At 34.1% G+C, this 22953-nt stretch overlaps 1 protein-coding gene across 2 annotated transcripts in view; it reads right to left on the bottom strand.

Annotated features, from left to right (window-relative positions):
* Acss3 (acyl-CoA synthetase short chain family member 3) overlaps positions 1 to 22953 on the bottom strand; it is a 168342-nt gene that overhangs the window by 42477 nt on the left and 102912 nt on the right. For both annotated transcript variants that reach the window (XM_063255218.1, XM_063255217.1), the window contains exon 9: positions 2728 to 2831. In XM_063255218.1, coding sequence (XP_063111288.1) covers positions 2728 to 2831 — 104 coding nt within the window. The remainder of the gene's footprint in view (positions 1 to 2727; positions 2832 to 22953) is intronic.

The raw sequence follows: 22953 nt of genomic DNA, 5'->3' as shown, positions 1-22953 counted from the left end.
CTTCTGTGGTTTCCTCTTCATTCTATTGATGGTTTCATGTGCTGTGCTAAAGCTTTTCAATTCCTTGGGATCTTATTTGCTGATTATTTTAATATTTCCTGTGCAATCAATGTATTACCCATAAAATCTTTGCCTATACCTATGTCTGCAAAGGTTTTAATTAGTCTATCTTCTACCAGATTGTTTTAATACTTAGATCTTTGATCTATTTATGATTTTATATTAAGGTGACCAAATATCTATTCATGAATTATTCATATATAAATATATAAATACATATATATACATATATATATATATATATATATGAATGAATGAAAGGTCCATAAAAACCTGTAAGTGGCTATAAGTTAATTAATGGTAACCTGTAAGTTAATTAATGGTAAAGTAACAAGAAGGAGGATCCCCAGAGACATAAAAGCTGAAATAAAGAAAATTTTCTTTGGTCAAGCCTTACAGTCCACTTAATCATATGTGGTGTTTATAAGTACACCTCCTGGGGCATGGCTATGCTCTATTCAATATGTTAAACAGCAGATGTGCCAGAAATATGGCACCATTTTTTCAAAGAGTTAATAATCACCAATACAGTAATTGACTTTTTCTCCTAATGATTTAACAATTTAATATAACATTAAAAATAGAATGTTTACAAATGCTGAACATCTGTATCAGTTTATAAGTCCTAAATATATGAATAGAAAATGATAAATGTAGTAGCTGACATCTGCAACACCTAGAATGAAATTATTTTACAAAATAAAACACTATGTTTCCATCTACCAATCTACCTACATGGAAGTATTTAGTTAGTTCAACTGAATAGAATAATAAAGGAATAAATTGAATAGAATGCAATAGTTTAAAAAAAGCTGTAAAATTAAATGAGAGAAATGGGAAGAAGTCCTTTCATTTGTAGAAATCGGTTTATTTGTATAAATCCCATTTTCTCCAGTAATAGGAAATGACTCTTAATCCCCTCTGTATGATATACTAAAGAAAAATTGCAAATTTACGTGAAACTCAACACACACCATCATGTGATGGTTTCACAGGCTTTCATGTAAACAGAAATGCACTCACTGCATGCATCTACTCAGACTATTATAGCCATAAGTAAAGAAGTAATTCATAATTTTACTTTTGAAAGCATTGGCTTCTAAAACAATCTTTGGAATAGTCACAAATAAAACTCTTAGCAAGCACTTACATAAGGTCATTAACGGATGGAAAAAAAAAACCACTCCATTTTGATCAGGGAAAGAACGCTATCTCAAAGGTGACAAAATATCTTCCAGTTTATACCCAGGAAAAGAACATTAAAGCTCTCTTGTATAAAAGGAAATGCATCAGCACTACAAACACTTTTTGTTGCTGAGATAATAATTCTTCATATTTTTATGTATTTCTATACACATCATTGATTTTTTTCTTCCAATATGATCTTATCTTTTGAAATGCCTAGTTACAAGTCTGAACAATAGATGATCAATTTTTCCTTTACTCAATTATACAGGAGAGAACAGAAACTTTGTGTCTGATTTTGATTTATGTAAGGAATATATCTTCTGCTCTGATCATGCTTTTTATTTCATATTACAAAGTATATAGTGCACACATTTGTCCAAAGAGCAATAAGCAGGGAGATAATATAAAAGTATAATTTTTCAGGTTCAAAATCTCCAAACTATAAAACCTAGAATCTGTTGTAATTATCTCATTGATATTCAAGAAGACAACCACTGTACAATCAGAGCTAATTTTTGCAAAGAAGCTTAATTAAATTTTAATACAAATTTGAAGTCACTCCCAGTAATCAGAAAATGAGGACAGTGAAAAAGGAATAAAAAAGGCTGGCATAATACATAGAAGTAAGTGGAATTGAACTGAAATATGAACCTAAGGAGGCTAGAGCACTTCCATAACTACTTTCCCTGGGTCAGAGGGAACAAGCCCTGTCCTCAGTAAGGAGGAAAACAGATTCTAAACCATCTATCCATTCTCACGTACGTGCACAGCTCTCCCTCAGAATAAGCAGCTTTTCTTTTCCCCTTATTTCCTTGCCCCAAAACTTATATGCTGTGTACTTACTATGAAAATTTGTTTCCCAGGGATCAATTGTCTGAGGAAAACTGAGAATAAACAAAGCCAGTAAGTAAGTAAACTACATATATTATTATAATTGCTTTGTGCAAAAAACAAATTTTTTATGCCTTAGCAGTTACATAGAAGAAATTAGGCTGCATATAACACAGAAGGATGGCAGGGATTCTGATGCTTCAACTCCTTTTGCTTTTCAAAAGGACTCCAGAAGCAGTATGCAGGCTGCATAACAAAATGGGGAGGACAAGAGGAAGCTATAAGGATAATTTAAATTGGAGCCAATGATGATTCTCTTTCCATACTTCAAAGGCAGTAAAATTTTGAAGATTGTAGGAACTAAAAAGATAACTAAAGAAAAATCTGACCTTTGGTAACTTTCTGAACATAGAAAATAAAGAAGATAAGACAAAGAGGTCATTAGTGCTTTGAACCTAGAGACCAAGGGAATGGTGGTCCCAGGGTCACATATGATTAACAATGTGACACAGAATTATCAATTTCTACTGAAACCACAATCACTTGAATCCTGAGTCAGTCCCTCATAGTCGTAGATAGAATTTCCTCCAGTTCTTGCAGAATTTGTAAACATTTTGACATTTATATACACGTGTGGAAAATGCTCACCAGTTTGCCACCAATGGTCTAGGACAGGTACTCTGAAGACCTTCTTGGACCATTCCAGGGTCTCCACATCACATCGTTCTCCAGCCACAAATAATGTTTTGAACCTGAATACAGGAGAAGGGGTAAAATCAAACTGTTTCTTCAAAGCATATCTAAACAATTCCATCCATATTTTAAAAATGTTGTTGAATAAACAGCATGCTTTATGTAAGAGGAAAATAATACATTAGCATTATATTATACTGTGGAATAATGAGACATATTACTTGTTTTGGCCTAAATACAAGAAAATGCATATCACAACAATGAAGTGACATGCTTCAAAAGCAGAATTCACAGCTACTACTTCTCAGTTTTGAGAAGAGCAAAGTTCATCCTTGTAATGCATCTGTCATGTTGCTCTAATAATCAAACACGAAAAATCTTTACTCTTGACTAATTTTAGCTCTACAATTGAGTGCTATATTCTCCTGAAGGATATGAACCAAAAACCACACCTACAAGTATCATTAAGGCAACAAACATGCTTATGAATCTGATGCATTTAATCCTCTCATGAATTATTTTGGTAAAGTTTATCTGATCTCAATAGCATAGTTCTTAATTCTGAAGACATACATAGGAAAACTAGCACATGAAAAAGCAAATGTTAATGTGGCCTTCCAGATCTAAAAGTCATATAAATATAAGGTGGCTAAGGAATAAAGGAAAATGAGCACGCTTGGCAGACTACATTGCAAAACAGAAAGAATGAAATAGAAAAATAAAATTAGATTAATCCTGTTAGTGGTCAACAAAAGAATGGCTATTTTTCTTCCATTTTTAATGGCTCATGGACTATTTTACAAAAAAAATAGTGTGTATATGAAGAATTGATACATTATGATCAAAATAAAGAAATTTTACTAACATTTGCCTGCTCATCTTGAACACTGTGTGATCTGCAACTGAAGAGATTTTACTATGCTTTTAATATTATATTATTTGGGGAACACTTCACAGAGATTAAAATATTTCTATGTCTAAGCTTCAAATGTATTCATTTTTTGTCTGCTATAGACACGGATCACATTCAATAATTATTTGTTTCTTATCCATTTCCCACACTAAACTATGAGCTCCTTAAGTAACTATATCATAAAAATGAGAGAGCTTAAGAGCACCACTTTGTTTGCATGGATTCAGTCAGTAGCCTGCAATGCTACACAGGGACAGTGCAGGTCAGATGTGACAGAGAAAAGAAGGGATGGCCAGTCAGTGCTGAAAAGGCTGGCTGGGGAATCCAGGCGAGGTAGTAGGGCGGCACAGTGGGAATAACCAGCATGGAAAGGAAATAAGACATAGTGGAGCAAAATGCTAGAACTCATAAAAGAAATATGAAGTTTGGTGAAATTGAAGGCAGAGTCATAAAAACAGGATAAAACTGTGGGTGACGATACTCTTAGAGGACTGAAAGATGAGTCTCTTATGAAGGATAATAAATTTAAAATGACTGAAAGACTGACAGGGGTAGATGCTAGGAAAAAGGATTGTGCTAATAAAAGAGTTATCAGCAGCATCACCATCATGACCTTGACTAAGGAAGCCAATGACTTTTGACTAATGTCCCTGAAGGATTGTCTGAAGAAGGGAGAAGCTGTTAAAGATGGTTTGATCTTCAACCAAAAGATGAGCTATTAAACTGATAGAATTAATAAATTATGTTACCAAGTTGACTTTGATATCATCCCTAACTCTTATAGGTAATCTTCACCCTAAACTGCAGTTTGGATGCAATAGGAGCCAAAAAGTAGAAGTTTCACTAGGAAATCTTCATCTGAAACTATTTAAAAAATGTATTAACTAACTCTTAAGTGTAAATAAATCACTGATAAATGATGTCTATGATTGATATGTTGCTACCTGAAATTATGGCAATTTTAATCTCTGGAAATGTCTGTAGATAATATCATAAGACATTATTTAAGTTGTATGAAACTCTGAACACGCAATTAGAAACCCACATATTTAAAAAGAAAGTATCAGCATCTGCTAATATAAAGATAGTCAAGGAATATATCATTGCAATATCTGATTTTGGGGATGATATACTTGGAAAACTTAAAACACTTAAGGTTCAATTGAGATATACTGTGCAGGACTTCCAGGAGAACATGGCAGATAGATAACAGCAGCTATAGAGGCTCTCTGAGTTAGCCAGCTTAGAATCCAGGAATGGTGTGGTGTGAGGAGTCCTAAGCAAGGGGAGATATACCCTGCCAACCCAGGAACGAACTAAGCTGAGAGAAACCAACGGGAAATGCAGTCCTGGTGCTATAACTGGAACAGATAAAATCTCAGCGATGAAGCTGGAACCTGTGCCTCTGGAAGCGGCGATTTGAATTTCCTGCTGCTGCAGCTGTGTCTGGATCGGCACAGCAGGGAGAGAGACGCGAAACCTCTGAAAGCGGGAATCGGCGAACGAAGTTGAGAGCAGGACTGCCAGGGAGCCCTGCATCGACCTGCGGTGATGAGAGGAACAGGGACCCTTCCATAGACTAGGAGGCTCCAACAGAGGACATTCTGGGACTGGGCAGACCAGCCAGAACAGGACACTGCAGTGACTTTAGTCAAATATTCCCCTCTCATGCGGGATTGGTGGGGAGCGCTTGGCCTGGGTGATGCAGCTAAGACCCAGTAGGCTAGCCCAAACCAGGTCCCAGCGCCTGGAGGTGCACTCTAGCAGTGAAGCCTTCAGTAGGTTGATTGACCTGGAGGGGGAGGCCCAGCAGAGGCTGCCCAGGTCTGTGTCTCCCTAGTACACTGCAGTGGGCAGGAACACCTAGCCAGTGCAATTCAAACAAACTGTAACTGACAAAGAAAGAAACTGGGCCTCCTTTATACATTGTATGGAAGGAACAAAAAGTATGGGAAGAGGAAGCAACAAGAAAGGGTCCTCAGCCCCCAATCCTGAGCACACTGATCCAGGAAAGGTAAATGCAAAGGAGAATGAGGACAGAAAACATGCAATATCAGACATGGCACCAATAGACATAAAGCGATATCTCCAGCGCCTTATAGATGAGTTCAAATGTGAAGTATTTAATGACCTAAAGCAAGATATAAGTAGAATAATTAGAGAAATGCTAAGCACCACCCAAGAAAAAACAAATGGTGGAATGGAAGAACAGAAAAAAAGGGGAGAATTGTTTGATGGAGAAAATAGAGAAAACATAGAATATGTAAAGCAGGTTCAAAGACATTACCAGGAAACTAAAAACTCTACTGAAAGCTGGCATAATAGCTTGAAAGAAACTAAGGATAGATTATCTGAACTGGAGGACAGATTTATAATGTGGGAGCATGAAACGAAAAACTTCTTAAAAGTAACAAGAATACAAACAGCAATAATACAAAAGCTTGAAGATGATAAGAGGATCTATAACTTAAGAATTAAGAACATAAAAGAAGTAGGGACACAAACAAATGAACTACAAAGGCTATTCACAGAAATAATCCAGGAGAATTTCCCTAATTTAGCAAAAGGTAAAGATACTCAGATGTATGAGGCATACAGGACCCCAGCCACCTACAACCCAAACAGAACTACTCCCAGGCATACAATAATCAAAATTCCAGAAATCCAATATAAGAATAGAATATTAAAAGCCGTCAGAGACAATAAACAGATCACTTACAAGGGAACACCCATCAGAATTACAGCACACTTCTCGGCACAAACCTTCAAATCACAAAGAGCATGGGGAGAAATAATTCAAGCTTTGAAAGATAATAACCTCTAGCAAAGATTGAGATATCCTGCACAACTGTCCCTAGAAATTGATGGAAAAACAAGGTGCTTCCAGGATAAAGAGGAACTAGGGGAATTTGCAACCACCAATTCAACTCTACAGAGAATACTGCAGGACATTCTAAAAAAAGAAAAATACCAAGATTCCAGAAACAATGGCAGAGCGGCCACAATGAATGGAGCAGAAAGCAAAATGAAGAAGTCAAACTGACAACTAATAACAGAAAAAGAGCTCAACAGAAATGAGGCAGAGAAGGTTGGATGGTAGGAACAGCTATTTTGGAGAAAACAAGACATCATAATAGCTAGTGCTGATTCAATATCATCTTGTTTTGAAGTCCCATCAATTTTTTGTTCTCTCTCCATCGGTCTTAACATGTTGTATCTTATTGGATTTTATTATATGTGATAATACAAACAAAAACCTTTATAGACAAGGAGATTATACAGAAAACATTGTTCATTTTCTGTTAGTTGGTTCTAAATACCTGTAATACTGTCATTCTCTTGAATGGTTTTACATTGTCTTGATATGCTTAATGCTACAATATATGAAGTTATATTCAAAGATTTCAAGGAAAGAGACACTAAGGTAACTACTTTTATGTCGGGCTATCTGATGGTGAAATACTATTTTGCTTAAATGGCTATGTTTTGAACTGTGCTGTTTTGTTGTTATGTCCTCTTTTATCTCAATCTCCTTTATTATTATTTACTTTTTATCTTTTTAATTAAGGGAAAAATAAAAAATAGCAGGATATATTATAGTAACCCACTTTGATTTCCTATTAACTTGATTTGAAATCCTGTATTGCTCTCACCATCTTGTTTTGACTGATTTTCCTCTATTTTGTTTTGCTTGATACTACCAAGTTTGAGAGTATAGGCAACAACTGTGAAGACAATAAGATTCATTATGACGCCATCCTGGTTTGACTATTATCTTCTTTTGAAGTCCTGTAATGTCTCCAATGTTTTGGTTTTATTGGTTTTGTTCTTTACCATTTTGTTCAATTTTTTTATAACTGATGATATGGCAATTCTTTTTAAGATAGCAAGAGGCATTATGGTAACCAATGTTGATCACCTTGTATTTTGTTTTTACAGTATGTATTATGTCCATCGTTTTGATTTGACTGACTGTTTTCTTATGTCACATTTGGTTTTATTCTCTTCAAAAAAAGTAATAAGAACTGTGGAAGTAATAAAACCCAAAATGTGTAATTGTCATTGTACAAAAGAGAGGAAAAGAAAGTGCTCTAAAGGATATAAATGCATGTATATTTAAGTGTGTAAGATAGATAACCATATTACTGTGCTTTGTTGGATCATTGAACAGAACTGTTTGCAATCTCACTATTTGAATGTCCACTTTATATGCTTTAATTTTGTAATCTGAACAACTATTTCTAAGATGACAATATGTAATCTATTAACTAGTGATTTCCTACTGTTTATTTTTTTCTGAAATTCTGTATAACTTGTACCCTTTTTCTGTTTTTTTCTTTTTCTCCTTAAATAAAAAATCTTTAAAAAGAGATATACTGTGCATTACAAATGTAAGAAATACATATTATTTGAAGTTTTCAGGGAGGCACATTAAGAGATAAAAGAATGAAATCACAAATGAGTTTAATGATGTTTGTTACACCAAACATATCCTAAATATTACTATTTCAATATTTAATAAACATAGAACTTACTTGTAAGATGTTTCCCAATTTTCCCTACCAAGTCTCAATTTGCATTTATTACATTTCAAAATCTCAGAAGCCACATCTGGTGAATGACTATCATATGAGATAGTGTAAAAGGCAATTACTAACAGCAACAGAACATTACACTGATCGGATGAATAGAAAAGTAATTTAATACTCTACACAATTCTTCAACTCATTATGTCAATAATTTCATTTGAGTTGGCTGTGAGTGCATATACATGTGTGGGTGTGCAACTCTCACCAAAAACAGCTAAGACAATTTATTGTGCAATATTTCTCTAAGTGCATTTAATCATCACCATAGCTTTGCATAATTTACAGTTCAATTTGATTTAATAATTAGGTACATTATAGGACTTCCGATAATGCTACAATACATTATCACAAATAACAGTTGAGAACTACAAAATTATTTAACATGAAAAATGCCAAAGACAAAATTTAAATACTCTAGTAAATACAGAATAACAATAACTTCAAATTTCAGATAAGAAAAAACCTTTGTTAAGAAATTCTTGAATAATTGTTTTTCCTTGAATAATTTTGATGAGTACCCTCTCCCAGGATGCAAGGCTTCTAGTTTAATATTTAAATCATTGAGAAAAGGACAGCAGGCAGAGTAAGTATATCTTGATGTCCCTCCCTAAAGCCTCTTGGGGTCATACGTGGGGCTTTTCAGAGGTGGCTGCATCTAGATTATCTGAAGCTGAGATTAAGTGTGTGAAACTGATATCAAGAGTGTGTGATTACTAAATTAGTCCACTGATTGGTTTGGCGTGTTTCTGGGAGTAGAAAATGGGAATTCAGTCCCTAGATGTGAGTGCTGCTTGCCCCAAGAGTGGGTAGTCTGAATAGAAACATAAAGAACAGAAACACGGTGCTGGGCTGGCTGCTTCTTCACTACTGTCGGCCTTTGCTGCCTTCTGCCCGACAAGAACTGTGTCTCCTCTGTGATGCCTCTCTGCCATGCCGCCCTGCCCTTTAGCCAACCAGCTATGAACTGAAACCACTACTAATTGCGAACTGAATAAACCTTTCCTTCTTTAACTTTGAGTGTCGGATATTTTGTCTCAGCAACAAAAAAAGTAATTAAGACAACGAGAATGGGAAAGACAAAGATTAATAAGGGACAGAAACCAGAAAAAAAGCCAGATAATTTTTTAGACAGGTTACTTATATGTTTGCAACTTGAAATAAAAATAATCAAAAGCAAATATTTGTAACAAGATTAAAATTTAGATTATCAATAAGACCTTGTCTGACAGCACATATACAGTGGGATGAAACAAATATTTCTACATTAAATTATTGAAAGTAGGCTAAAATATAACAAAGCTTAGTGTAAACAGTTAAACTTCAAAACAATGTTGATATATCTACCACTTTCAATGCCACATGAAAACACGACAAAATTAAAAATATAAAGGCAGTATTGCTGATAATTCTAGCTGACACAGTGAACATACTTTTAAATCATTTCATCCTCATACAGATTCTTGAGATTTGAGAAAATTGTGACAGCATTTTGCATTTAGATAATTTTTATTAAAATTTATGACAGATTTGACTAGTTCTAGCAGTGTAGGCAAAGAAAATCAAAAGAAAAAGATTTCCCTCATCTGTCAACCTATTGATTACTGCAAAGAAGTCACGATGATCCAGTTGGCCTTGTGATTGGTTTATATGAAAAACTTAAAAATCTAGAATTTGAAAATATTTACTATTGAAGACATGATGCAAAATTTTTCTATTAAAAATGTTAACACAGCACAAAATTAGTTGACTCAGCAAAGGATACCTGATACTGTGACATTACTATTATTATTTGATAGTTCTAATAATTAGTTTTCTAGATTTTTCCCTCTGTCAAATGAGCTAAATTTGTTATCAAATAAAAACTAAATTGTACATTGACAGTGAGTTGGCAAATTTCAGGATTGTGATTTTAAAATATCATTTATTACTGTGGGTTTACAGTAAAATTCTATTGCTTTTTCCCTAGATTGCAATTACTTTTGCTCCATTATGATATTAATCTTCATGTTGGCATTAGTAAGCAAAATAAAGAGGTTTTATATCCAGTAATTTATAGTAAAAGAGATATTAGGCATCTCTCCAAATCAGAATCCCTTCTACTCTTTATTAAGGTCATTTTACTGTTTACTGAAATCAAAAAGAAAAATTGTGGGATCATTAATGACTTAGCAATGCCAAAGTTATATAACTGATTCCTTTGCCTATATATGCCAGAAGCAGTGTATTTATACATTAAAAGTCTTCAAACTGTAAAAAGTAATTATTTTTTATCAACTTTAGCCTACCAAGTGTATACAAATAAGAAATATAAGCATATTATAAACATAAGTAAGAATAAGACATGACTGATGAAAACAATTTAGACTTATCTAGTAAATATCGAATTGAATATTATTTGACTTCCAAATCCTCAAAGTAAACAAACTGTGCTACGTCATTTGCCATTTTTAACCATGATTAATATTAAAACAGTTATCAGTATAAGTATATATACAATTTAAAGTTATCTAAGGCATAAGTTGTCATCTTATTTCTTAAAGTTTAATATTTATTAAAAAATGAATAAGGCCATTTTCAACAGTTAAATTTCTCATTAACAGCTTCGAACTTATTATAGTAAGAATTCAAAGAGAAAAACATCCTACATGGAACAATTCCAAATGTATTTTGTTTCAAAATTATATTTAAAAATTAAAGTTAGTCATTTGATGCACTAATTTGGGCTCTTTGGTGGATACAGTCACCTAAATTAATTACATCAGCTCTACATCTGTGCTCTACAATGTGTTAGCCACTAATCACATATGGCTCTTTAGACTTTATATAAAATTAAGATAACTTGAATTGCATTTCAGCATTCAAGTATGACAGGTAGGAAGCTAATGCATACTATACTGTAAAAGCTCAGTTTTATGGGAGAATGATATCCTAGATTACTACTGATTCAGTGTGTGAATAACATGCCAATTACGGAGGCACATGGGAAGGCAAATCTACTTCCAAATAGGCAGCATTAAAAAAATATAGCCAAGGCCTTTCACAGACTAAGGGGTAAAGAGATCAAAGGACACATCAGCAAGCAAATCCAGCCTGGGAACCAGCGTCATATGCGGGCGCCCATTGGATTGGAACAGCCAGACTCTACCTGTTCCAGCGCACAGGCTGACAAATAAGAAGTAACATCCCTCAGCCCCCCAGCACCTCATAAGCAGCCAGCTTATCCAGAGAAACACAGGCTGTGATGATAGCTGGGGGATGAAATGCAATTGGATGCCTGTGGTGTTGTGGTGTTTCACTAATATTGTGGGTCTAGAGCCAGTGGTCTGGTTGTATGCTCAGAGATCAGTGGCAAACAGTGTGGCATCTAGGAGGGAGTGCCTTCTGAAGGCTATGACTATTGTTGATTCCCTATGGTCTTGTTTTGAAATCCTGTATCATTTCCATTGTTTTGTTGGGTTGGATTTTATTCTCTTTTATTTTGTTTGATTATGTATTCTAAAGATAGCAAGATATATTAGGGTGGCAATTTTGGATTTACTATCAGCTTGTTTTGAAGCCCTTTATTTCATTCATTGTTCTGTTTTTATTGTTTCTATTCTATCCTGTTCTGTTTCATTTTTACTATGTCTCAAGTTATCTGTAGCTATATTGAAGACATCAAAAGACATTATGGTAACTATTATTGATTTTGTAATATTTTTAGGCCTGTATCTCTTACACTGATTTGTTCTGCTTGGTTTTATTATATTTTATCCTCTTTAAAATAAAAAATATTGTTTAATCAAAGATCTCATTGGATTCTGTTTTATCCTCTTCAAAACAAATACAAATAAAAACACAATAGACAAAATAGCAATTGCATTACCAAGAATAGAAAAGAAGAAAAAAGTTATGAGCATACAACTTATGCAATTTTACCCAGTGTTATTTAAAACTGAACATAATTGAAGGCTTAAATGGCACTAAAATTTAAGCAAAAAAAAAAAAAAAATGGATGTTGTCAAACTAATTTTAGGTTCAAACTAATTTTAGGTCCAAACTAGAGAATAAGCCACATAGGAATGGACAAGACATAAAAAAATCCAGACAAGAATTTTCAGGTATCAAAACAGAAACAAAATAAAATCAAATATTTTCTCAAGGCCCATCAACTACCAAACAAGCAAAAATTATTCTATACTTGTGCCAACAGATGTCAAACAAAAATAGATTATTTCAGTGATGTCTCATCAACTTCTAATGCGTATGTCAGATCATCATTACTTTTTGCCAACTCTATTCCTGTAATTATCTCTGTCTTTGTTCTATTTGGTTCAACTGATGAGACAGCCCCTAATAACAAACTGGAAAGAAACTAGCCATCCGAAAGATTAAAATCGAACCTCAAAACAACTGTCCCTAGCAAAGAATCTTCTCTGGAAACTACTTGCAAAAATAAGCATCACTCCGTGAAGAGGTAAAGTGTTTAGTCTCAGGATAGCTATTTATTGGTATCAGTGGCACAATGACACACAAAACCATATGACCAACCATTCAAGGAAAAATAATTTAAAAAACAGCAAGTTTTTGTGGTATTAGATACAGACTTCAAAATAGGTTGGATGAATATCTTCATGATTATATATAAAATTAGAAGAAAAATAGAAATCATAGTAAAAATACAAATGGAACTTCTTGAACAGAAACATACAGAATGCACAATTTATAAACTCAATAAAAGATTAGACACAACTGAAAAGAGAGTTTAAAAACCAAAATGTAAGAAGAAAATCATCAAACTGCCACTAGGAAAAACCCACCATGTAAGACAGAATATATGGGACATTGGTGATACAGCAAAAAGTTTCAGCACAACTGTTATTAAAGAGCCAAAGCCTAAGGAGGAAGACTAAAAGCATTATCTGAAGAGACAATAGATGAAAAACTTTCCAAGACAAACGAAAGAAGTAGACTCAAGAAACCGCAGATTGAGGAAGTACTGTGAGTTACAAGAAACTAGATTTATTTAAAATCTGCCTACAATATAAACTCCAGGATTAAATACTTTTGTTCATAAATAATTCGAAACATTTATATCAATAAAATCATTCTTACACTAATTCTTTCTGATAAGGGGACAGTTATGTTAACACTCATTTTATGAGATCAACATAGCCACAAAATCAAAACCAGCAATAATATAGTAAAGGAAAACTAGAGTCAATCTTGATTATGGATGCGAGCTTAAAAATTCCCAGAATTAGGTACCAGAGAAGAAATGAAAGATGGAGCACGGAATATTTTTAACGCAGAAAAATTGTGGTACTATAATAGTGGATACATGTACGTTTGCTAAAATCCTTAGGATGTACAATATCAAGATTAATATGAATGTGAATGATGAACTTACGGTATATATATCAGCACAGGCTCACTAATAGTATAGAAGACATTCTTCTGGTGTAACGTGTTAATAGTGACAAAGTGTGCACATATAAGGGGTGATTGAAATCTATGTAGAATGTTTATATGGAAAGAAAATTTTATTGTAGTTAAAGACACATTGTTGTTAGCATCCTCAAAATACTCCCAATCAGCTCAAACACACCATTCTTTCCACCTTGTGAAGCAGTTTGGAAGTCTTCTCTGTGAATGTCTTTATGACGCTATGGTGTGTCCTCAAATACCTTACTGACCTAACTGGAAGCTATGTGGCTTCTTGTTCATCTTTAAAGTCAAGATGATCATGAAAGGTAAATGCTTGAATCAATTCAGGACACCAAGGGTAGCACAACAGTGCAACTAAAGAAACATAAGAGGACTTCCAAACTTGCTTCAGAAATTGGAAAGAATGCTGGGATAAGAATGCTCAAAACAAGGAAAACGGGGGGTATTTTGAGGAGTATTAATGAATATATGTATTTTCCTATATTAATTTGTTAAATATTTATCATAGTTTGCATTCATACCTTGTATGCACGGAGAGACAGTACAGTACATAGGAATGTTGTACTTTCCACTAAATTTTGTTATAATTTAAAACTGCTGTAAAGAGAAAATTCACTAAAAAGCTTTGAAGAAAATAATAGTATACTGAGTACATCTATATTTGAAAAGATACCAACAAGACAGTGCTTATTCTATAAAATTCTATTTATTCTATTTATTCTATAAATTCAATTGCCATAATTCACATTAATATGGTACAAAACTATAGAAAAATCACATGATAAACAGCTGAAGAAAAAGCATTAGATAAAATCACAAACGTTAATAATAGAAAAGAACTTTGTTAATTTTAGAGGATAGTCATAAAATAAGTACTATGTTAATGATTAAAAATGTTTTACATAGTGGCATTGGATATTTTCTCCCCAGTAAGATACAAATGCCCTTTACTATCATTTTTATTTAAGATAGTACTGGAGGTCCCTACCAATACAGTAAGAAAAAGAAATTCACAAGGATTTTTATTTTTACATATTTATTTTTTGGTACTGTGGATCAAACTCACAACCTTGTGCAGCCAGACAGGTGCTTATGCCACTGAGCTAAATCCTTAGCCCTCACAAGGATTTTTAAAACAAGACATAAAATGGATACTATTAGGAGACATGATTCTGTAAAATGAAATCTATAAAAGTATATATAAAAACACATTAAAATTAATAAGAGAATTAAGATCAGTCCAAAGTGGGTCATTATGAAGACACAATTTTCTTTTTTTATGTATCAAGTCAAAAGAACTAAGTGCAAATTTAAACACTATCATTGATTTAACATGAAAATAAAATTTCTTAAAATACATCTAAGATAAACAAAGTGCTTCTACAGTGATCCAAAAATCATAAATATGAGTTATTAAAGTTTACAAACTTGAGATATAATAGGAATTTATTAACATGTTAACACATAAATTTAATGTGATGCCAAGAAAAAAATGCCAATAAATGCCACCACATCTCTCTCCTATCTCCCTCTCCCATCTCTCCCCTTCAACTTGCAGACTGATATTAAAAATCTTTATAAATGATATGAGCCAAGCACTGACAAAATTGAAGAAAAAATTTGATGCATTTCAGTACAGGTCAAGACCTGCTATAAATCTACAGTTATATACGCAGTGTGTTAATAACACAGTAGGGACAAATAGGTCAGTAAAGCACAATAGAATCCAGAAACAAACCAAGAATTTGTTGACACTATCATGACAAAATTTGTGTTACAGAGCAATGGTTATTTAAATAAATAGAAATTGGTTAATTGGATATACATAATGAAAAATAAAACTGTGTGCTTGCTTTATATCAAAAAAATCAATTTTGGGTAGATTATAGAAAATTAATAAAATAATAAAATTTCTCAAAAATGGCATAGAAGAGTAACTCCTGAACTTCAAGTGAGTAAAAAATCTTAACTAGGAAGCAAAGTAGTACTAAGTATTAATGGAAAACCTGATCAATCACCTATCTTTTCATCCAAAGTCACTTTTAAAATAGTGAAAGAAATTCAAGCCACAAAGTAGAGATGATTGTAATATGTACAATCAATAAAGGACTTTGATCTATAACATAAGAAAAACTAAGGGTTAACATTTTCTGCATTTTCAAAACATAAATAAATACTTCACAAAAGATTATCTTCATATGGGTGATAAAATATTACAAATTTAGCAATGCCCTTAAAAACCTGACATAAAAATTTAATAATGAGGTATCACTACACAACAATTAGAACGACTAAAATTTAAAACTAGCAATATCCTGTTCCAGTGAATATGTGGCAATTAGAACAATCCTAACTCATAAATGGGTAGAAAAATTAGTGAGACAGCTTTGAAAATCTGTTCTACATACTTATAATCTAGACATTACACTCATATGCCCAGTAGCAGTACCAAAAAGGCATCTACTGCATATTGGAAACAAAGACAGAATTCAATCTTTTGTAGGGAAAATGTAAAATGGTGGTTACCAGGGGCGGTGCGATTTGAGAAGAGCAAGTTGGAAGCTGTTGGTCAAAGGACACAAAATTCAATTAGATAAGGGGGAAAATAAAAGATTTCTATTGAACAATATGGTTACAATATTTACCATTGTGTTTCTGTAAAAGGCTAAAAGAAAATGTAAAATATTCTCAAAACAAATAATTACAACTACGTGAGGTCATATATGGCAACTAGTTAGATTTGGTTAATTTCATTATATACATACATAGATATATATGAAAATCAATTCGAGTTAAATTATAGAAAGGTAAAATATTATATTGGTAATTACATGCAATACTAACTGACTATGAAAACAACGAATACTTAAAATTCAAGCAACTGTAAAATAGATAAACTGATGTATTAGAGAATTTGGAGTTCTGTGGATCAGAACATTCCTACCTCAAGACTCAGGATTTTTCAGCAAATATTTCAGTAAGTGATCTTTGTCTCTTACACCTGTTAAATATCAGTGTTAATACATGCTTGTTTATTGGTGTCCCCCAGGCACGTACACTGTTTTTCATTTTTTCCAATGTTCCTTTTAACTGTGTCATTTCAAAAGATCTGTATTCACACTCATATATTCATTATTTTGCTTTACCTAGTTACTATTAAGTTAATTTTATTTTTAATATAACTGATTGAGTGTTAAGCTTAAAGGATTCTATTTGTTTCTTTTTAATGAAATCTATCTCTATTTTGTTTCTTTTTAATGAGTTCTGTCAAATTTCTCAGATCATGAACAGTTTTCCTGACTTTACTGAATTTTTGCTGTACTCTCCTGTGTTTTCCTGCATGTCCTTAACATCACTGTTTTGAAATATTTTTTCAAGAACTCATAAATTTGTTTCTTCGGTGTCAGTTACTGAGGAATAATTATGCTCCTTTGGCAATGTCATATTTCTTTGCTTTTTCATGTGCCATGCATTCTTGCTTTGATGTTTGTGCATCTGGTAGTGCAATTACATCCCTCAGGTTTTGCCGTGTGGCTTTTGTAAAGATTTCCACCTGCAGATGGACCTGAAGATGCTGTTTTGGCAGAGTACTATGGTTCTGGCTCCATGCGGGGGCAGTGATGTAATCTCTACAGCTTCTTCAGTTGTGAACAACGTTAAGAAATGACTTTGTATGCTTCAGTGGTTTAGGATGATGGAGTTTCTATAGAGGCTATGAAGACATCAACTCAGGGATCTCCCTGCTCTTTTTTTGACAAAATGGGGAGTTCTATTGAAGGAATCTCTCTTACTGTTGAGTCTGATATTACCCATAGGCATTCACAGCAACAGAAGGATCCAGGGCAGAGATGCTTAAAAGTACCATGAGAGCCAGATTCCTGAATTTAGAATTATGAACAACTACTGTGGCACCTGGGACTTTAGGCATAAGTCTTGCACCAGAGAAATTCAGTTTTTCTACTGAGCTGGCATGTTTTATTCTTCCACATATCCTATCAGTTCAGGCCTGGGGAGTAGATGGGTTCCTGAGATGTGGCACACAGCTCTGACGTGGCTCCAGGAAGGACAAGGTGTTTATTGGCTGGAAATCCAGGAAGCAGGAGACAGCTGTAATTTAAGACTTGAGATCCTCTAGACACAATAGGCAACTCAGACTTCAGAGATGAGGTATTGTGCACTGTTGATTTTGGACCCTGAATGTGGCACGCAGCAGTAGGTCAGGCTTTATGAGGGTTGGCACCACAGTGACAAGTACTAAGGAATGGCAAGATGCCACTGTGATGTCAGTCCTGGCTGTTAGAAAACAGTGCAGTTACCTCCCTTACCACAACTTCAGGAGGCTAACCCAGTTCCATGCAGATGGAACTCTATGAGTATTCAGACTGCAGGGAGGGATGATACAGCTCAGTCAGGTCTCTGACTCTTTTGGGTGTGAGGTAGTACTTTGACTTGACTCCAGAAAGAACAGCTACATAGATCAACAGAGCCTCTGACTCCTGGAAAGTAAGGTATTGGGTCAACTGTGGTATTGGAGGTAGAAATATTCAACCATACTGTAGCACCCAGAAAGTGTATGCCGCCTCAGATGGGCCGCAGGACATACAACTACTCTGGTCACAGAAGAACTTTGCTCTTTCGGCAACATGGTGTTGCCATGGTTGTGTGCTAAGGGTTGTATTGCTACAGTTATTCAAGGCTCTAGATTGCTGGGAGGCAATGTACCACTTCAGCTTGATCCTAAGGGCAAGTGCCCTGGTGACTGGGATGGAAAGTACAGAGTGGATCTTTGTGGCTTGGTCCAAGGTAAGGAATAGCAGCAGCTGTATTTGGAGGTGGTGTGCTCTGAGGTGGGTCATGGTAGCTGAGCCTCAGGAAGGCAGGTATACAAGTCCTTACCCAGAATAGGGTTGCATTGCAGCAGCAGCTCCATTTCCAAACTGTACAGAGCTGTAGCAGCACAAGTCACAAAAGCAGGCTTCAGTAGTGGCACAGAATGCACTGTTTACTCCTTCTCTGTGGACAGCTCAGTTGGTAGACTTTACAAACCCACTTAAACTGAGTGCAGATCCTATAAGAACTACAAGCATCTCCAGTAGTGACACTACAGGTATCCATGGTGGTGATGGAGGCTGCTGGATCCTCTTGCTTACCTTTTCTCTACCGGGAGAAGTCTCTCCTGTATCTGACCAAATTCCAACTTACAGAATGGAGTGACCAGAGGTAAAGCCTTTGCTTCCCTTCTCCATGCAGTTATCTTGGGTACTGAAGATCTAGGAAACTTCTACTGGTCCTTCGGTGGTTTCTAGTGCTCTACTTCAGTTACTTTGTTTAAAAATGTGTGTTAAACCATTGATTTTTGCTCCTTTGTGGAGGAAAGAGCCATTAGTCTACCAAACTGTTGATGTCTCGATGCCTTACTATATATTCTCTACTGATTTCGTTGGCAGATAAACAACTGCCTATCTTAGCTTTGCAGTTTTCAAATAGCTTTAAGAACCTGCTGGCACAAGGTTCACTGCTCACATTTGTGAGAGTTTCTACCTATCATAGTCCTTCAAACTATTCTAGTTTGGCCATGGGCATAAACATACTCAGGATTGCTAGACATTTCCAACTGACACTCTCAATAGCACAGTAAGAAGGGTTCTGACATTTTCTATCCTTGCCAGAAAGGGTTACTGTTAGATATTTTAATTTTCAACTACACAATGGGAGAAAAACGCTACTTCACTTAAATTCACGTCTTAAGTATTGGTGAGAATGAAGTGCTTTTAAAGTTTTATGCTACTCTAGTTAATTCTCCGTTAGCTATTCATCTTGCCCAGTTATCTACTGGATTGTTTTCTTAGTGATTTGTGAGAGTTCTATATATATTTTGCATCTTCACTCTTTAGTGGTCATATATATTACCAATGTCTTTAGATAGATAGCTAGATAAATAGATGGATAGATACAGATAATTTATCTTTTGGTGGACAGTTATTAATTCTACTACAGTTAAATTACATATTTTCCTTAACGTTTTGTGGTGTATACTTTAAAAATTATTCCCTAAGGAAAAATACATTAAAATAACCTTATAAGATTTCTTGTGAAAGACTTTGTTCTTTGTTTTATAATTTTAGTGTCCTAAATACAGCTTCCATTCCTTTTATATGGTATATGGAAGGAAAATAACTTTACTCTAGGCATTTCATTTATTTAAAAATATCTATCTGTGCACTTCTTAAGCCACTTCTTCCATAAATTCATTTCCACAAAATTGGCCATTTGCTCAGCTCCATTAGTCTATGTATTGACCCCTATTCTTACACTAGCATCTTATATGGAAAGATTTTATAATAAATCATTGCATCTAATAAGACACAACTCTAAATGCACAAGTAGTCAAAATTCCTAATTCTCTATACTTTCCTCTTTACACTACAGGGTCTAGCATATTACCTGTTGAACCAACAACTTCTCAGCATTTAGTTACTAATATATTCATTTCAACTTCTATTTAAATACAAAATTATATAAGAAATAACTACATAAATTCAGCTGGGTGTAGTGGTGTACATCTGTAATCCTAGCGCTTGGAGGACTGCGGCAGGAGGATCATTGTGAGTTCAAGACCAGCCTGGGCTACAAAGTGAGCTCAAGGCCAGCCAAAAAAAAAACTACATAAATCCATCAACATGTCTTACCAGTTTTTACTACTGCATATTTTATGTCCCAAGCCATGATCCTACATGTAATTTTCTTTTATGGAAGTCTTTCAATTTTAAGTTGGCTTATGAATTGTTTTCTATTTTGACCTAACTCTTTAATACTTCTTGTGTTTGTTTGATAATTCTCCTTCAGCACTTTTCTCCCTTGTCTTCTGTATCTGTGAGCATTGGTTTGACATGTTAAACCTCTGGTGATTTTTCAAATCTCTCTGGTAAGTTACTGGGTGTTTTCCATAGTCTGAATTGACATCCTGAAACTCAAATGACACTCCAATGTGAATTTGCTTATAATTATTTTGTTTGGTGCTTGGATAACACTTTCCATCTGTGGTTCATGTTTTCGTTCAATTCTCTTAACGTTCTTAATTACTGGCTTAATCTATTTTTTAATTTTAACAGTCCTTCCATTCTTCTGAAATTCTTATTGGAAACATTTTTATCTCCTTTTTCTCAAATTTTCTTAAATGTTCTTTTGGACTTGCTATTTCTTTCTGTTCTGCATCCTGGAAAACTATCTTAATTCCATCTTATAGTTCTTAATAGTCATTGATTATAGCCATATATTTAATTTAGTTTACATTGTTCATTTATTGCATTTTAATTTTATTTACATAAACCATTCTATTATGTAAATGTTATTGTGCTATTATTTTATTACTTTCAAAACACTTATATTTATTTTAAAAGCTGATTATAATTTTCAATTGCTTTCATTTGAAATAAATCCATGTTGCACTGCTGGTTATAAAGCATTAGATTCCCTCACAAGTTGTAGAATTGTATTTTTCAGTATCTTTTTGAAAGAGTGGTTTTTTGTTTTATCTTTCTTACTCAGACATCTTCCTGTGTTTCTTCTTTCTGTCCAATAGATGTATGAGTGACATATTCCTCCCCCAGAGGTCCAATGTTAAAGTAGCAGTCCAAATTTATTAATCCAAAGTGACAAGTGGAATACCACAGATGACGTTTCAGGATGACAGATGGGCGGGTTGGTTAGTCTCCGATTGTGGAACTGCTCCGTGTCTCATTCAGGCCCTTGAACCAAAGCTTAATGTAAGCCACAGTCCCAGGAGGAAACCGAGAATGAGTATTACCAGACTCTTCTTGTGTGCAGAGCATGACATTCAGACTCTCTTCCCACTCTTAAGCTGGTTCTGCTTCTGCAGTGAAAGCACGAGGACCTGCAGTCCTCACCGGGCTGCCAGTGCAGTGTCTGCTTACTCACATAACAAGCCTCTGGCCTCATGGAACCTCATCAATTTACAAAGGTATTCCCTTTCCAGTCCACAGATGCATTTACCTTCTATTCAGCTCATCTCTGACATTCTGTACTTTCACTTCGGTATTATCTCCTATAGCTGAACAATTGGAAAAGAAAGGAAGCATCAAAGTTAAAGTACCGTGAAATTTTCAAGTCTCAGCATTGAGTGTTGGTCTAACTTAATTAAAGTTAAACTGGAAGAATATTGGAAAATGAATCACTCTGATACAAAGAAACAGAAGATGAATTGGAAAGCAAAAGATAACAATAATAATTAAGGAGATTCACTCTATGTTAAATATTTAAAGTGGCTTGCTTGGACCACGTCCTTTTACTTGTCATTTTATCCATGTACTATTACCAACCTTCTCTTGCACAAAAAAAAAAAAAAAATTTTTTTTTTGAAGAACAGTGAGAAATTATACAACTTTCTTGAAGTTACTGAATACAAAATGAAACAAAACGATTTGAAAGCAGTGAGTCTAACTCCAGAAAAATCTAGCTATGTTACTGTTTACTCCAAACTTAGCTTAAAGTAGCCCTATAATCCTAGAAATGTCATTTAATTTATTTTACCTCATCTGTGAAAAAATAATTACACTAAATCATTTATAAAATAGTTTCTAACCTCTAGTTATCGATGTTTTAAAATGAGTTTTTAAAAAATGAACGAATTTCAAAATGAATAGTTGTGATAACTTCCTTTTTGAGAATACTTTTGTAAATTTGTCTTGGGAGTTAAATGTTTAACAAATATCCCAATTTATTTTATAACAAACTCTAATAAAAGGTTTATCTATCTACCCATTTATATCATTAGAGATATACATTATGTCATTATATGTATATATGAAAACAAACATATATGAAAACACCCTATAAAACATTCTACATGAACAAAGCAAACTCTGCAAATAAAAAATTGAAATTATAATTTCTAGTGAATGTCAATTCAAGAAGTGAAATATCCTGACTATGAATTTAATACAGATGGTATTGGATGAAAGGACTTGCTGTTTTGTCTTTATTCAGTCTAACTCAAACTTAACCATTTTAGATCTCAACTTCTTTGTTTTCAAAAAAGATATGTGTTTTCTTTTAAGTTTTATTCATATTTGTAATACATAATGAGTAAATTCATTGTGGGGAGTTGGTAACGCACATAACACATCTCAATTCTCTTTAGGTTTTTACGTTCCCTTCTAACACACTCTTAGTTGACAAACGAGGATTTATTAAGACAATTCAGGGACCAGGGATTTATCTCAGTGGCTCAAG

This window comes from Cavia porcellus, unplaced genomic scaffold (assembly GCF_034190915.1).
Source record: "Cavia porcellus strain 051 isolate PalLab524CR breed Dunkin Hartley unplaced genomic scaffold, mCavPor4.1 scaffold_8, whole genome shotgun sequence".
Taxonomy (NCBI): Eukaryota; Metazoa; Chordata; class Mammalia; order Rodentia; family Caviidae; genus Cavia; species Cavia porcellus.
This window is presented reverse-complemented; position numbering and strand designations above follow the sequence as displayed.